Here is a 17,171-nt window from a genome sequence, read left to right as displayed (position 1 = left end):
GACCACTGCTTGGTAATTCTATCTCTTTCTTTTTGTCGTTGATTACGAATTCTCAAGTCAACGTTTCCATATAGGTATGTACACTTAATGGTTAAACTAGAACAATTGTATATGAATTTTTCATCCTATTTCTACGTCGAATTGTTGTTTCAAATCAAGTAATTGATTGTGTCGACATGAAACCTACTGTTGTGGCCGATGAAATGTTCCCCGAAGGCGCTGGTCCATACATGGATCTTGAAGAGGTTCCGTTAAACATTTTAAAACATAAATTACATACGTTCAAATCGTAAACCATCGTGCCAAAGCTGTCAAATGTGACTTAATTTCTGGGCTGACGATCACTTAGATTGTATATCTGCATTGCATTGATTTAGAATTGCTCGTCACTGACCAATACCCTCACACCGTCAGCCAGACAAACAGGATCAAATTACTCGGTAGTAAAAAAAATTGCATACTCTGCAAGTTATTGATGTTTTTCTTTTCATTATTTAGGCTGGTGGATCCAGTGGATTGTTGATGGATCTTGCTGCTAATGAAAAAGCGGTGCATGCTGACTTTTTCAATGGTAAGAATTTGTTTGTATCAAATAATGATGAAGATATATTTTACTCTGTGCCAAAAAGTTTTATTCTTTTATAAAAGCGCTGCAGGAAATGTGCATTGATAAAAACACTATATTTATTTTAGATTTCGATGATTTGTTCGATGATGAGGATCTGAACTGATGAACACTGTGATCAACAAAGGTCTTAAATTCTTTCAAACTTGATAAGTTCGAGTAATACCGATATAATGATTTGTGTTACAAAAAATGAAACACTCAATGCTGAATAAACTGTTCTTATAAAAATATTTGTTTCATCATTGTTAGATAACTCTGTTGAATATTCATTTCACTTTGCGAGAATTATTATGAACTTAATGAAGCAAAATATCACAAACTGCTTTACAACTCAGATTTTAGGATGCTGTGACAATCTGAGCAATGTATCTATATAGCACACACATGTTAACCAGAAGTAGCTAATAATAGAAAGAACCTAGTTAACTAAAGATGAAACTAATTTATTTAAATGGCATTGAAAACTATTTACATCTAGCCAGAATATAATGCCTCATTTATCAATTGAAAATTAAAAATTGCATTAGCCTAAATAATGGCAAAAATTCAGACAAGCTTAAGTATAGCATGAACATAGTAATTTAATAACGACCAATTAATATAAATGAGAGGTCCAAATTTATTTACAATCATTCAATTAATCCAGCTATTTGTGAAATGTTGTAATAATTATTGTGTACAAGATACACTTTTTTGACATATATCCGAAGATGCTGCTTTACAGACCCTATCCTCATTATACATATTCAGTATCAGATCAGTTACTGTCAGTAACACATGTTTGTAGGTAGCTGACCTCTAAAATCATTTACAAACCTAATCATAGATTGCAATTATTATATATTATTCAAAAATATTTTTTCGATCCAAAAACAAAATTCGCATTGAGCCATGTTAAACATTTACAAGATGCTCATTAATGGAACGAAGAGTTGAAATATTTCTGAAATAAGAGAAATTACGTAAATACCTATTTCTAAATAATCGTATCACACTTAATCCTGTTAATAATAACAATTTCTAAACTGAAGAATATTAATTATTAATAAGTAGCTAATGATTACTTTGTATTACTGGAACTGCAACATAAATTCCTATTTTGGGTAAAAGACTAATTCAATAAAATACGCAAAATCGATACAGCAGTATGCATAAAATAAATTTCTACAAATAATCTTTTAAAGTTTAATGAATTTTCCATATCAAGTGAATTAAAGATGTTTTCTAACGGAAAAAATTGCGCTCAAATAAAAATTTGGCATTCTATATCCGGAATAGTAAAGTTACACAGAAATAATAAAAATGTATTAAAACTTGAATTGAAGAAAAAAAAAAATATACAGTCACTTGTAATAATTTCACAATTTATTCACTTCAAATTAGTTAGACCTCTCTCTGTATTCCTTTGCTATATTGCGTCCTGCTGTGAACCACAGATATCATAAACGTGCCATAAGAAAATGAGTGGTATAGATATATTTTATACATGTAATAATATTAATGTAAGATTATAATTGTGTTATTTATAGTACATACATTCTAAAGTGTCTAAATTCACGACACGACGCATGATTAAAATAGCACCGAATTTCAGTCCCTGTGCACGTCGGTTAGCTAACTCGTCGCTTTCGTATCCGAGCAATAACAATCAAAGTGGCATGAAATACAATTTACGGACGTTTACGCATTAGCCTTATGCTATTCCATAAAAGAAAGAAAGTGACATGTACCCTACTCGCTGTTATTAGTTCATTACACTTCTCAACCTGCAACACGATATACCTTCCAGTAATATAAAATTTAATTTCAGCTGTTTTGAAACATGAATGTAATTCTGAAGTCTTCCTACAGCCAAAATAGATTGTTTCGGCGATGTTAAGATGTATTCCTTGATATTGTCTCGATCATTTCGTCAGCAAAAATTAGCCAACCAAGTAAGGTATGAGACTCCATTTCAGTGAGAAGGCATGAAAATTCAATCACTGTATAATCAATCCGTTGCATCCAACGATTTCGGCAACGTGGCGCAATAATAATACAAAGCACCTGGTGATGCAATAATTCAGTTTCTATAAAAATGATTTTACGTTTGTGTAATTCAAACGACACCGCAAGCCCAATTTCGTGGTTACCAAATATGTTAAGAGGATAATGAATGGATATGCTAGTTAGCCTCAAGATCACTGTCGACTTGATCGTCCTGGTCGCTTTCTTCTTCTTCATCTTCTTCCTCAGAGAAAAACTGGGAAGGTGGAGACAAAGGATCTTCCGAGAGAGAGGTACGAGAAGAAGAAGGTGGCCGAGATCCAGATTCCTCTAATTTTATTTCCAGTTCATCCATCGATGTACTCGGCCCAGGAATTGTAACAGGAATGAATCTTTCCAAATCCCCAGAGGCCAATTCTATGGATATTAGTTGATAATATTAGATTTATGCCACAGCACCTTTACCTTAAAATAAAATCAAGTGTAACTAGAGCTACTTACGCTCAACGTATTTTTCAAGGGACTTTGGTACCATAGTTTTTGCTTTCCGTAAATCGTCATCAGTACATTCTCCTTTCTCAAGGCCTGAAGCAAATGTACATTTGTACCGAGATTTTCGTGCAAATTTATCAATATTTGGAACAAAGTATTAAATTAGTATTTACCAAAGGCTAAACCCATTCTTTTCAGAACTTCAATGTCATCATGGATCTCAAACTTATCATTAAAATTAAACAGGTACTCGGTTCTGAAAGTAATACAAATATTATAAGAAGCATTACTCGTAGATACGTGTAAAATATGCAAATAGAACTTTCCTGTAAATTAAAACATGAACTAATCTTGTGTAAAACAATACTACATGAAAAAGAAAGACTGACACTTACTTGTCGTTTGAAATACTGCAATCAATAACAGTTTTCTTACTGGTATTAACTATTATGAATGGCAACTGTATAGCAGAATTAGGTTTAGGTGGTCCATGAAAATTCTCGTTTTTATGGTTGCGTTCAACTAAATTTTTGTACGATATGTGCTGCAAAATTAACGAATGCAGCTGCTGAGTTTTGGCTTTGATTCTCTCTATTTTCTTTTTCTTATCTTTTTCTAACGACAAACACTCTTGCAACGAATTTGTGGGCAAACCCAACCATCTTATCTCCTTCTTCTCCTTGGAGATTATATTCATTGCCATCAATACATTCAATGCATCATATACACGTCTCCTAATATTTTTCTGATCGTACTGCTGCAAAAGAGATATTAATCCTGAGTGAAATTGGAATTGAATAAGCAAATTTTGACACTCATTGGCAAGACTGAGATCATTTCTCTATGTACTTTTGCACCTAAGATCAAACTTTGAAGAACTATCTGTGAGTTGCCTGAAAAGACAACAAGGTTCCAAATATCGACGATAAAAGATATTTACCTGATCAGTTAACGAATTTATGTGCGCAGGGTTGGTGAATTCGCCAACTAATTCATCAGCAACTTCATTATATGATGTCGTACCTTTCTTTTTCACTTTTTCACAGACTTTCATAGAGAAATGGCGAAGGCCCTTTCCAACTTTTTCTGTTTTTCTCCGTTTGCTGTAAATTTAATACAGATCTATTAATCTGGAAAACGAACCCTTTCCCGATTTCAGACACATACTTTGATATGCATCCTATGCTTAAAAGTTGTCGCTGCTTTAAGATAAATAAGTCAGATAATATCAGTGACATGTGTTTGCACATTTCAAATTGAGATCAATGATTCATGTTTTACTTAAAGATAAGTTTCTAAACTGTCCTCTGTTTTGAACTTTTTGAAAGATTCGTGAATTTATTGTGCTACTTGACGATCAATAGTTCTATGATATTTCATCCTGATATGTATTTCAAAACCAAACGTGTGCATCATTCAATATTCAGAGATAAACCCCGTCAGGAAAAGGTTCAGTTTTTTATTAAGAATAGTCCAAGCTCACTACTCTGGGGTAAAATCGCTGCTCTCGACATCCTGTCGTTTCCTCGAACCACTGTGATCCAAAATGGGGCTGATGAAAGTCTTTCCAGATTGATCTTTGACAATCTGCTGTTGACTGCTGGCCTGTTGTTGAGGCTGGGATACCAACGCTTGTTTAAAATCATTCTGTTGAATGGAAAGATTTGAATAAAAAAATTTATTCATAACACAAAATCCAATCAAGCTTATCAGGGGCCATTCAAAAAATACATCAACTTTGTTTAATGGATTCATTTACTTTAATCCCCCTGAATTGATATTTAACAAATCCACTTCTAATAGTTTTTAGGTACTGAAAATACAAACTCTCATTTCAATAGAAACTTTTTAACAAAATGATAAAAATTAATATAATATATAATATTACCACACTAGTAGAGCTAATGTTAATAAAATCAACCTGGGCTGCAGATGATTAAAAATCTACCTACAGTAACTAAACATTATGTTCATCTGCACCCCCACCAGTGTGCTTTATGCTACTACCACATAATCTAGAATCCCCCAGGAAAAGCTAATGTCTTTTTTGAATAGCTCCTGATTCATATTTTCTCAATGCTCATGATGTTGTAACCTACCATTCGAGCAGTTGTAAGTTGTATTGTTTTTGTCACTACAGATTCCCCAGCTTTTACAGATGACATTTTTGCACTTTGTACAGGGATGGTAACTAAGCCTAATAGAAAAATATTTTGTTACATGAGAAATGTGAACTTTCTGATAACTGAAAAGACAGATATATAGATGGGTCCTATAGAAACAAACACATTTTGACAGTCCAGATAGAAAGGCCGTATTTCACTGGGTAACCTAAAACGGATCTATCTTAAAAGATGGTAAAAGTTGTGTATAGAGCTCTGTATGGACATGCTGTAACACTTTTTGAGTTACGTCCATTCTAGGTTGCGCGGCAAAATATAAATGTTCTATCCGACCCATCGAAATACTTCTGTTTCCATAAGATCCGTCAATATGTACTGCAAGAAACTAGGTAAGAATCTGTAATACTCACGCTGACCAGGTGTTGAAGAACCTTGCAAACTGATGGTTCTCAGTACTTGTGTCCCACTGGACAAGACCTGAGTGTACAAACAGTAATGGTCATAATATCATCACAATGAACCCAGGGTGCCCACTCACTAAGTGATTCAATATCCCCCGAATTGCTACACATTTAACTGACCACTGGGCACCCTGTAAATACAAAGTTGAAGCTAGAAGCTGGAAGCTTACATTAGCAGGCGGGGATAATTCTGCATATCATCTATTGAATCCCTTGATTACAAAATGTACAAGATAGCACACGTCAGAAATACTATATGTTGTGAGACAGTTTGAATTTTTGTTTTGAGAACTCCTGTTTGTGGCCATTGGGTTAAATTGTGATATGAATCAGCTCATCCGAATAGGTCTATAAATATGAGCTTCAGTGTCATCTTAGAAAGCTTTATGAACCATACTCAGTAGTCATACAAATGGGAACCGTAAGAAATATTCAAGATGGGAGTGCAGAATAATATGGATTGTACTCATTGTATAACATAAATAAAATATGTTTGCAAACCTGTTGAATATTGGTAGAGCAATTTTTCAATATATGGTAATTATTAGAAAAATGATACAAATGTTGTGAGTCTGATTATATATTTTAAATGATATTTACTTGGGTATCTTGGCCAGGTGTCTTGAATACCTTCAAACTCCCGGAATTTGTGGTGCTAACAAGCCCAGTTAGTGCTTTATTCGGCGTGCTCGGAACCACTTTAATAACTTGTGGTTGGCCTGTAAGAAAGTTTATTTTTTTTAAAATATCACAGATTAACAATTTTATATGATCCAAAACTTCAGTTAATCAACTAATGTATGTACATTAGATGGCTCTTCTGAGTAGTATCAAGAGTTTAGCAGTAGGGAATACTGAAATATTTAAGATTTCATATTGAATGGTATTCGTCTTTCAAGAATCAACGCTGCTGTAGTACACAAATTTTAGAGGCAAATCAACTGATTGATCTTGAAGGCAAATAAGGAATGCCCTTGTTGCTAAGAAGAACAATAATGAATTATTTATATCCTAATTGAGATCTACAAGAATGATATTCAGTGTACGACTGATTATCAATACACGTTATTACGTGAAAACAATACAGCTAGTTTAACTAAAATAGGAATACCAAACAGCAATATCATTTAACATTAATCTTCAATTTCCAATAGCTATTTTTCAATGAAAGAGAACCAATTACAATCACGCGAGCAGTACTAAATATGTTTGTTTATTATTCATGGATTCCACAAGTATATCAATAAAAGAACAGAGAATTTGTCAGTGTCAATGTGTAAATTGTAAGTTTAACATAAGGAAATCCAGAACTATACAGTTGGATGTTCTAGTTATCGATAAGTAAATGAAAGTGATTGGGATATTCTGTAAATCCTTAGAAAGAAATCTCGATCAAGATTATTAATGTAGGATTCGGTTACAAACAACGATTGCAAAAATTGCATTCTTTCGTTCGCGGTATTCTGGTAGTAAACGCGAAACACACGTTTTAACGTGGTTGAGTTTAGCAAGGAGCCTGCCATCAAATTGACGAATCCAAATAGAAATGGATATGCGAAATATAAGAATCATGAAATTTGGTTAGAAAACGTGCTCCTCGGTTGATCGCACGAGGTATTGTTTCACACTTCATTCGACAAGGAATATTCAGAGACCGAGCCGTGCGTGCCGATTGTTGGCGCGCCAGTTGGACGACTTACCATTTGCGTCGTGTATCAAGAAATTCATCGTTTTATTTTGCTGGGTCATCACTGATGCTTCTGGATATCGAAGGTATCAAATATGATCCCGTAAGCGGACTGAAATTCGCGTGAAAATAAAAAGATCATAAGTGCAATAGTTAGGTCGGACTCGACGTATCACCAAAATGGCGACTCCGGCATTGCACTATTTGTGAAGTAAATATTGTAAAAACCCGGTTACCAAGTATCAACAATATTGCGAATTATCAAAATAAACTAACCGCGCTATCGTGCGCGACACACAGCTTCTCGTTGAATCGTTATCACGACATTAACAACGCGTCAGTAAAATACAGCTTTTCAGTGCAAGTAGAGCCGAGACGAGCTTGGCGGTAGCACAAAGCTAAACAGCTGATTGGCCAGTGCTGATCACGTGGTTCGTTCCGTTCCTCATCGTTCCCCGTCTACCGCAAACTTTAGTCATTGAGTATCGAATTATGTGTAGCTGGGGAACTCAGCGCTGCTACACAAAACGTCAGTGTATCAATGTATCTGCGAATCACAGTGCAGAACGACCTCCCTATTTCGTTTCCTTTCCATCCCATCTGTATTTTGTTCCGTCGTTCACGTAGGACCGGCAAAATGGACGATATAGCGTCAAGGGTTCCCGATCATGTTTTAGAAGTGATATTTTCCTACTTAAAATTGCACGATTTGCGAAATTGTTCCTTGGTGTGTAAGAACTGGTATAGGATTTTGAACGATGAGAATAATGATGTATGGCGGTTACACTGTATTAGAAAACTCGCTGAAGAAGCGCTCAAGTCGGATTTGCTGTCATCGGTTCCCACCTATAAAGCCAAATTACGAGCTTTTTACCATGCTTGGAACCCTGACGATTGTTCCCGCAATATTTACATCAAACCAAACGGGTTCACTTTGCACCGGTAGGTGCAATAGCAGTATATTTTACGTTTTGTCACGTGCTGTGATTGAGTTGACTTCAATGCACACAACATACCCGTTACTTTAAATTTTCACACAAACCAAGCGATTTTCTTCATTCCAATATTCGCTTCATTTTCAACCTCCAGAAATCCAGTCGCTCAAAGTACAGATGCCTCTCGGAGTAAGATAGGATTCCGCCATGGACGTCATGCGTGGGAGGTAATTTGGGAAGGTCCTTTGGGAACCGTAGCTGTGATAGGAATAGCAACGAAAGAAGCATCTCTACTCTGCCAAGGGTATGTAGCTCTACTTGGTTCCGACGAACACTCTTGGGGATGGAACCTTGTCGACAATCATTTGTTACACAATGGGGATGCACAAGGCAATTATCCTCTTCTTAACAACGCTCCAAAGTATCAGGTAAGCTGATAATTTGCTACATATTCTTATCCATCAAATTGCAGGCACCAAATTTCAGGAAAAGTCAATGCGCGGTGTGACTCAAATGCCAAATGTTCATTTGAATGAAAATTCCAGCAACATGTACTCTGTAAGATTTGTTGAAAAATTTTTCCACCAATTAAATTGAAAATTTATCAACTTCTACTAATTTCTCACAAATATGTCCTATAGAGTGAAAGACTTATGCAAAATAATTTACTTGGTATGAGCTCGTTTATATTTTTATTGAAATGAAAATTCAGAATTTCTAGCACATGATACATCAATTTATTAAAAGCTTATCTAATTTTAGATTGGTGAGAAAATAAGAGTAATACTGGATTGTGATGACAACACACTGTCCTTTGAAAAAAACTATGAATTCCTGGGCGTAGCGTTTAGAGGTATATTATTGTTTTTGCCGACAATGTTAATTTTGTCATAGTTGGTTCATGTATTTTCTAATGAAGTGGACATTTTTGTACAGGATTACCCGACAAGAGATTATACCCGTCCGTATCGGCTGTTTATGGTAATACAGAAGTTTCAATGGTATATCTTGGACCACCTTTGGATGGCTAACACTTTTTGCAAAATTTTGAAGTAAACTTGCAACACTCTCTCAAGCATGTGCCACGCGAGGATAGTCTGTTAAAATATATCTACGTTTAAGTAGAACTTCCACTAAGGCGAGTCCAAAAAAACGCGTATAAATAATGGATAAGTGTAAAAAATGAGCATCGCAATTCAAAGCATTGGCGACAATTGCGTACATAGCTTGTTTATTGAACTGTTTATACCGTAGAGCATTAATTTTCTGAACATCAGTTATCCAAAATATTAATTATCAGAGCAATGATTCGGTTTATCCAAATCGTCAGTTATCATAAAGATTATTTACTTTGAATTTCCGGTTTTTCGCATAACAGGCCGCTACATATATTATTGTGTGACATTGTAAGCACAAACTTGCACGGCGTACCTCTTCTCCACCTACCAGACAGGAGTTTGCACACATTTGGCTTTCCAGTGTCAGTTCCTACTCATCTGCAGAGCTGTGAAAAAAGTGAGCCCCGATATTGAATCTGATGTTTTATGTACATATTCTATTACGTTCAACGAATTAGGGGTTGATTCCCACACTGTTTGGTTATACGAAAACTCGATAATCTAAATGATTGCCACCCCCAATTAGTTCGAATAATAGACGCTCTACTGTAGTTTGAATCTGGTCAAGTTGCATTTCACTCACTTGCCAACCAAGCTAGTATTGGTACATTGACTCGATTACCCTTCTAAATGCTAATGCTGATGGTTAAGCATCGTAGCAATTGCTATTGCGTGGATATTTTGAGCGCTCGATTATGTCCTATACGTAATTGAAAAAATTATATTATTAATTATATTAACTCTACACAGTTAAATATGCTCAAAGTCTTTGTAAGTGAGCTTTTGATTCATGCAGAAATGTCAACATTGAATTTTGAAGAGTATAATTGTGCGAGAATAATGTATAACAATGTACTGAAGTTCATTGCTAGTAACATAACAATACTGATTTCAAGATACCAATCAAGTCAGTGATGTATCCTACAGCTTGATTCTATGAAAGATCCGGTGAATTTGTTATCTTGAAATACCACAGTGTAAGAATAATTATTTTTTAAGAAATTGTATATTTCCATAGGCTATGACCGACTACTTTCTGACAATTATAAATAGCAACCTTTTTATAAAAGCTAAAGCAGGTAGTGTGTGTGTGTGAGTTAAAAATTAACAAAGTGGGAGAGACAGTCGTAATAAGCAAAACAATGTTCTAATGTACATATTTATTGGTAATTATTACTATTTATTAAGAATTACCCTAGGTAGAATTCGTCGATTATTTTTTCTAAACTTTTGTACAGAATCGTGTACATAGTGATTATTGCATCTGTGAAAAATAAACTTTTTTTCATAAGTGTCCGTATGGTTTTAGTTAGGGTGTATTTTAAATACTGTTTGTTAAGTTTGTGCTCAGTGTTTCAAAATAGTTTATTACTCAAACTAATCACAAGAGTATGCATTAAACCCGATTGGTCTTTCCATTTGAAACTGTGGAATGCAACGAGTAGTGCCTTTAATACCGTCAAATTTTAATGTGGTTTCACGAATACAAAAATACTGACAGATAAGATACAGGAAGAGATATCAGTTACATGTAATATCTCAAAACATCTAATTCCACAACAAAATATCTTGCAAAATAACCCCAGCAATAATAACCCACAACAATAATATCATGAGACAAAACTTTATAACACAAAATAACCGTAGACAAAACATCTCGAGCTGATGGAACACTGTTTTTGTTGTATGCAATCTGTTGGTGTGTGTGGGATTAGTGGGGTTATTCAGTTCCTATTCTTTTGTCACGGGTTATTTAGCTATGTTATGTGGTCCCTGTTTATTTTGTCTCGAGTTATTTTGTCGTTTGATATTCTTGTGACTAGTTATTGTTTTGTAGACAGCTGAGATGGTTATTTTGTTGTTGAGATATATTCACGTCCCACCGAGGTATCACTTGAATGGTAATTTAAGATTTATATAATGCCTGGTAAGTTGTTATTTTTCCTAGTCCTTCTAGCACTGCAATCTTGTAATAATTTTTTAACAAAATTTTCAGATAAGTTTTTTTTTTGCCATAATTCTGCGCAAAAGTTTCAATTTTGGCTTTTCACTTTTTACTCGTTGAAAGTATGACGGCCCATTGGTAACTGCTACTCATCAGGGTATTTTGTGAAATATATTTGAAAAATAAAATACAAATAAAAAAATTTTAAGCGAATGTATGATCATATTTGTAAATAAATCATTTTATCTTGAAATGAAAGAAATGAATTCAGCTTTTCATGCATGTAACACTATCCTACATACCTAATACGCAGTATCACAATTATCAAAAATAGGTAATATGTATATTTGGTGGCAACTACATCAAGAGTTGGGATCGGTAAAAGATATTCCGCAAGTACTTGTTATTTTTTCGTGTGTATTTTTGATAATCTTTGTTACAACCCTCTATTTGGATTAAATTGAGATCGAAATCCTCCACCATCTACAGTTGTAAAATCGGTGTAGCATTTTTGGAAATATTAAAGGGGATACAATCATGTGTAACTACATCATTTTATACTTTCTGCAATATCTACACGGATGAATATTGTTTCAACTATTCTACAGGCTTAGACTGAAGGAACTGTAGCCAAGCGTGAATTGTAACGAGAAGGAAAACTTGAAGAATCGGTAATAAATATCAGGGTAGAATTGTGCCCACTTTGTGATTGATAGTCATATTAAATTTGAAATGAATGTGAAAATGTATTTTACAAATATTCAACTTCTGCAGCAACAGACGAATTCATAATTCTTAACGCGTATGTTTTAAATAAGAAATAACTAATATAATCAGCAGTTTGCTGACTAATTGGGTAAAGTATTCATCTATATTAATTTTCCATAGTATAGGAATATATCTTTTTGTAACACCTGCATGAGAAGTTCAACTTCGCGTACCAAAAAGTACGCGCAAAGCGCCCGATTCCCCTACACTTTAAAAACCGTTAGCTAGAATTGAAAAGTATTTGGGGATGTTCATTATGATATAGTTTTCTGTTAGGTAATATTCATTACCTAACAATTGTACGGCATTACCTAACAGTTTGGGAATTGTTGGGGAATTAGCTACCTCGCGCAGCCTCTTCGGTGAGGAGGTAATGGTGGTGGTGGTGGTGGTGGTGGTGGTGGCGGGGTTGGTGGGGTTGGGGGCAATTCCCATTACAGGTGTTACAAAAAATAGAATACGAAACGCATGCGCACTTCGCTCGGCCGACAAACTACAGTAGTGCAAGAATCTCATACTTCGCGCACTTGAATCGTAAAGTACTAATATGTGGCTGAGTATCCTAATTTTTTTTTTTAAATAACGATGTCCATTAATTTCCATTCACCCCCAAATACGGTGCTAGGAGGGTTTGTGAAATGATGCCAATCTATAAAATGTCAAATTGAAAATTAATCCAGCGATATTCAACGCTGGCTAATCACAGACTAGGAGAATAGTGACTAGTAATAAGCTACTAATTTCGTTTGAACTTTACCTAAAATCAATAACTTATACATCCTTGTTTATGTAATTTACATTTAATACATTATTTTGAATATGAAGTAGTAGTAAGGATTTAAATTCTTACTAGTTAGAGTTCTGAATGTATTTAACCCTATTTATACTTCTAGTAGGAATACCCTATTCTAAAGGAATTATCCTATTTCGTTATCCAAGCCTATATATGGCAAGATACTTGTCTAACATCAGATTTATTGAAGATCAACTTATCTTTGGCTTTTGATAACTAGGCTTCTAAATCGGCATTTGATACATCTTGCATGCTTTAGCATAATGCACTTTGCAAGAACTAAAGATACGACACACGCAGTAGATCAAAATGAAACTTATTTTGTAATTCATGATTAGTTCTATCTTTCCATTAATGTTATATTCAAGCAAAAATTTCAAGAAATATAGGCTTGGATTGATCACAGCTTTGTACAATAATTATAGCTTCAGATTATATGAAAACTCAATGCCCAGTAACCATGAGAATACAGTCGGTAATAATCTCAAATATTACTTATAATGTGAAATTTACAATCAATATTTGTTGCAACATTCATTGTACAGCAATAAAAGTAATTTGTTGTACTAGGTAGAAGCTTTCAAATCAACTGAATTCGCTTAGTATAGTACTTTATATTCATTTTGAAAATCAGATACGACTTCTGTTGGATATGATACATTTTCCACTGAATCAATAATCTGTCCTTATCTACTTTGTATTTTTTAATTATTGCTGTAGTATTTCGAATTGCACAAGAGAACAACAATTAAAAAATCAATATCTTTATGCTTTATGAATGCGTATAAATAATAAATGAATGAATGCTTCATTTTTGTAAAAATATCACACAGTGTTATGTGCTAGTGTGGATGATTCAATCTTTATTTCGTCAAACACAACTCGTAAGTTTCAAGAGATTTCTAGCAATTACAAGGATCAAATAAAATCAGTAGTATGACAGGTGTTCCAAACAAAACAAATTATGAAGCACAATGATTTGCTATTTTAATTGATTGTTTTCAGAAATAAATACCAGCAAACAGATCTAAAATTATCAGATCATAATACGAATATTTTGTTTTCAATAGTAAAATTATCATTGAGTTACAGATCTATGTTATAATTAAGATCAAAGGTTCTTCATAATGAGTTCATTGCATAAACTAAAATGGGGTATGTGCAGAATTAATCATTGCCCAGATAGTCTTGATACTTTTGTACGGTATATCTGTGACATGTCGCTAAGCGATATAAATAAATGTTACGATCCACGTAACATTATTGCAATGCACCTAATCAAAACTTATTCCAAAAATGTGAGTTGAGTTTAATCTACGTGTGTATGACCATTTTCACGGCCAATTTGGAGAGAAGAGTCACTAGCTTTTGGTTTATACAGACAATCATCACTGAGAACTGAACGCTGTATTGGAAACTCGAGTGACTTCTTAACTTTAGTAACAGGAAACTGTGTGAGTAAAAAATTAGATACAAAACAAAATAATTTACAAAGTATAGGGCAGAGTAGAAACTGATGAATCGTTGCCCAAACTCGATAATTTTGACCTTCAAACGGATCCAAAACAGCTGGGCACAACATATGATTCAAATTCACTTGGGCAGGCTGCAAGAACATAATGATCATCACATCGTTGAATAGTGCGGAATATTTTTGCTTGGTTTGAATAAGTCGTAGTCTAAGCTGTGTTTCAATACAAGATACTATTTTTTGGTTTTCAAGATTATCAATTATTAATTTCACAATATTTCAATGTTAATTGTAATGGCGATTTTTTTTTATAACTCACCAATGCAAATGCCTGCAGGATCCAAAAATGGTAAGCTAGATTTAAGCCATAGCTCAGGACTGACCAACTCAAATCGGACAACGGCTCAACATTATATGATCCTAAAATAAAGATACAAATGCATAAAACAGTAAATTGTAAAGCAAGAACGATAAGTTTGTTGTCACCTTATACAATTCAATACAGTTTAAGAAAAAAAACTATAGCATAGAATATCTTATATTATAGAAATGATTAAATCATTGTTCAGATATTGTTAGGGAAAATTCGTAAATTCCACATTATTTTACAAAGATCGCTTACCACTAGGCGAAGGCCTAGTTATGCAAACTTGCAAAATTTATGTGAAACAAGTCCAAGCTTTCAAGATACATTGTTATCAAGGCAATTATAAGTATAAGGTAATGTCCACTTTATTAATTAACGAGACATGAATTCCAACGATAGTTATCCACTTTTGTTTACAATTCTTCGTGCAGATACGTTAAGATCATATTTTTGAAGTATGAACAAAGTACGAAAGCAAGTCAATAACAGCTAATAGAAGAAAAAATATCTGATGAAAATATAAATATACCTTGAAGTTAATGATCGAGAGAATATTCCAGCCTTTGCTTAAAACTTTTTGCATGAACAAATATTCATCTACAATAAATACCACCGCAGTTTGACGTATGCACATACCTCCAAGCCGTAGTAAGTAATATGGAATTACAACCATCAAACCATGTTGGATATAGTATATAGCCTTATCCACAAATATCTAGAAACACATATATCATTTTAAAGTATGTACTATTACTTTATTATTACATTACTATAGCTTACAATAAGCTACTCACCTGTCTAGATGCAGTTTCTGGGAATAAATAGGCTAAAAGTGGTCCATTCAATAGATTTAAATGTATTCGAAAAATAGCAGTAACAGTTTGACTAGGTTCAGCAGCCAACAAGTACAACTGAAAACATAGCAATAAAGAATATTTGTTTGTCGAAATGACTGCATTAATGTAATTCATTAGGCGTACCTGCATCACCGTTGTTACGTGGCAAGGATTCAATAAATAAATCACAGTTCTGCTGGAAAACTTGAAGCCAATCTCCATTCCAAGGATTAGCGACATAAATATCAGTAATACTCGTTTGCCAACTCTGTCTTGATTCACATATGGTGAAGGTTTGGGTAGAGTTATTCGCTTCAAACCCCAAATCACAGTGACTGCGACTAAAATTGTAGCTGCTATAGTTTCTACAACTCGTCGCGATGGCGTTAAATATTCTGCACATTCAGGTCCAACGTTGCGAGGCACAGAAGCATTTACGCCACTGTATGCCCACTCCAACATGACGAAGGAATCTAAGACAATAATTTATTCGGCTAAGACAAGATTTTATGAGATAATATGTTATTCCGAAAGGCTCTGTAAATATCAGCAAAGTAACGAAAATATTAATTTCTTGTCATGGGGCATCAATTACTATAAAATCAATGTAAAACTAATCTCTATGCTTAACATTAATCTCCGACAGCTTAGATTTATCAGTTGCAAGACAAATAGGTTCAGATTCATCATACTGATAAATTTTCACGCTTTTAAGAAGACACGGATAAGAACAATTGTTTAATCAGTGGAGTAATTAAAACTCATTAGACTTAAGCTTTCGTAAGAAATAAATTCTTAGAATATGATAATGGGGCGTCTGATTTTAGTTAAGGGCACCAGGAATTTGTGCCAAAAAAAAAGTTCGCAACCGATAATAACTCATTCTCTGATATCGGTAATAATCAACATATGACTGAGTGTATGTAGAAATTACGGTGATGAGGTGAATTTTAATCGATGATTAGTCAGCGACGGTGTGTATTAATTAAAGAGGACGAGGTTAAGTGAGGTTATGAAACCGAAATGTCAAATTTATCTCACCTAGAACTGTACAGATATACGTGTGAATACGTTTCAATATAACCATATATTGATTACGAATGGAATATCAAAACTCTTGCATTGTTATATACAAACAAAATCGTTCTGTTTACACATATCAAATGAAATTTGCGATACTTACGCTATTAGGATATACGATAATCAAACCGGGCAGTAGCTTCGCTCCGCTCCGCGATGCAACGACTTATGTATTATACATATACACTACTAGAATTCGGGAAATTCGTTTAGGGGGAAAATGAAGTTTTGTCCGGTTACGTAACAAGCTACATAATAATAAATGGATTAGTAATAAAATTTGAAAGAGAGAAGGGGTCAATTTTAAGCAATTGATCCCAGTGTTGTTAAATTTTTCTTTGTTTAAAAACCGTTGATGCAAGGCGATTAAAGACGGTTGTCATGACGACGTCTAATAACAAACGCGCAAAATATAGCATATATTGCGGCGGTAAACTGAATCGATGAAGCACGTATTTGAATCAGATACTAAAAATGTTGG

At 34.1% G+C, this 17,171-nt stretch overlaps 4 protein-coding genes across 11 annotated transcripts; 2 read left to right on the top strand and 2 right to left on the bottom strand.

Moving 5' to 3' along the window:
* The first annotated feature begins 97 nt into the window (after nt 1-97).
* Nucleotides 98-1,467, top strand: LOC124175722 (COP9 signalosome complex subunit 9). Its single transcript, XM_046556170.1, has 3 exons — nt 98-245; nt 499-571; nt 694-1,467. Exons 1-3 carry the CDS (start codon nt 177-179, stop codon nt 729-731), a joined length of 180 nt encoding a protein of 59 aa, XP_046412126.1. The 5' UTR covers nt 98-176; the 3' UTR covers nt 732-1,467.
* On the bottom strand, nt 1,230-7,800 carry LOC124175711 (transcription factor Dp-1). 6 transcript variants are annotated; one of them, XM_046556153.1, is made up of 11 exons: nt 7,654-7,800; nt 7,391-7,489; nt 6,291-6,409; nt 5,640-5,706; nt 5,206-5,303; nt 4,590-4,753; nt 4,047-4,209; nt 3,502-3,863; nt 3,280-3,362; nt 3,116-3,199; nt 1,230-3,031 (listed from the first exon to the last, which is right to left on the bottom strand). In XM_046556153.1, exons 2-11 carry the CDS (start codon nt 7,437-7,439, stop codon nt 2,793-2,795), a joined length of 1,428 nt encoding a protein of 475 aa, XP_046412109.1. In that variant the 5' UTR covers nt 7,440-7,489; nt 7,654-7,800; the 3' UTR covers nt 1,230-2,792. The 6 variants fall into 6 exon arrangements, with proteins under 6 accessions (XP_046412109.1, XP_046412111.1, XP_046412108.1 ...); XM_046556155.1 differs by having other exon boundaries at nt 3,502-3,860; nt 7,391-7,775; XM_046556152.1 differs by having other exon boundaries at nt 7,391-7,774.
* A 178-nt stretch (nt 7,801-7,978) lies between these two features.
* LOC124175719 (F-box/SPRY domain-containing protein 1) lies at nt 7,979-12,307 on the top strand. The gene is made up of 4 exons (XM_046556166.1): nt 7,979-8,319; nt 8,467-8,740; nt 9,075-9,165; nt 9,249-12,307. The coding sequence occupies exons 1-4, from the start codon at nt 8,015-8,017 to the stop codon at nt 9,341-9,343; spliced, it is 765 nt and encodes a 254-aa protein (XP_046412122.1). The 5' UTR covers nt 7,979-8,014; the 3' UTR covers nt 9,344-12,307.
* LOC124175716 (transmembrane protein 164) lies at nt 11,333-17,053 on the bottom strand. 3 transcript variants are annotated; one of them, XM_046556163.1, is made up of 6 exons: nt 16,794-17,053; nt 15,755-16,083; nt 15,569-15,685; nt 15,411-15,489; nt 14,727-14,827; nt 11,333-14,542 (listed from the first exon to the last, which is right to left on the bottom strand). In XM_046556163.1, the coding sequence occupies exons 2-6, from the start codon at nt 16,070-16,072 to the stop codon at nt 14,246-14,248; spliced, it is 912 nt and encodes a 303-aa protein (XP_046412119.1). In that variant the 5' UTR covers nt 16,073-16,083; nt 16,794-17,053; the 3' UTR covers nt 11,333-14,245. The 3 variants fall into 3 exon arrangements, with proteins under 3 accessions (XP_046412119.1, XP_046412118.1, XP_046412120.1); XM_046556162.1 differs by lacking the exon at nt 16,794-17,053 and adding an exon at nt 16,652-16,774; XM_046556164.1 differs by lacking the exon at nt 16,794-17,053 and adding an exon at nt 16,545-16,610.
* Nucleotides 17,054-17,171: the final 118 nt, after the last annotated feature.

The sequence above is a fragment of the Neodiprion fabricii genome, chromosome 2 (assembly GCF_021155785.1).
Source record: "Neodiprion fabricii isolate iyNeoFabr1 chromosome 2, iyNeoFabr1.1, whole genome shotgun sequence".
NCBI lineage: Eukaryota > Metazoa > Arthropoda > Insecta > Hymenoptera > Diprionidae > Neodiprion > Neodiprion fabricii.
The sequence above is the reverse complement of the archived record's forward strand: the minus strand, read 5'-3'. Positions and strand labels throughout refer to the sequence as shown.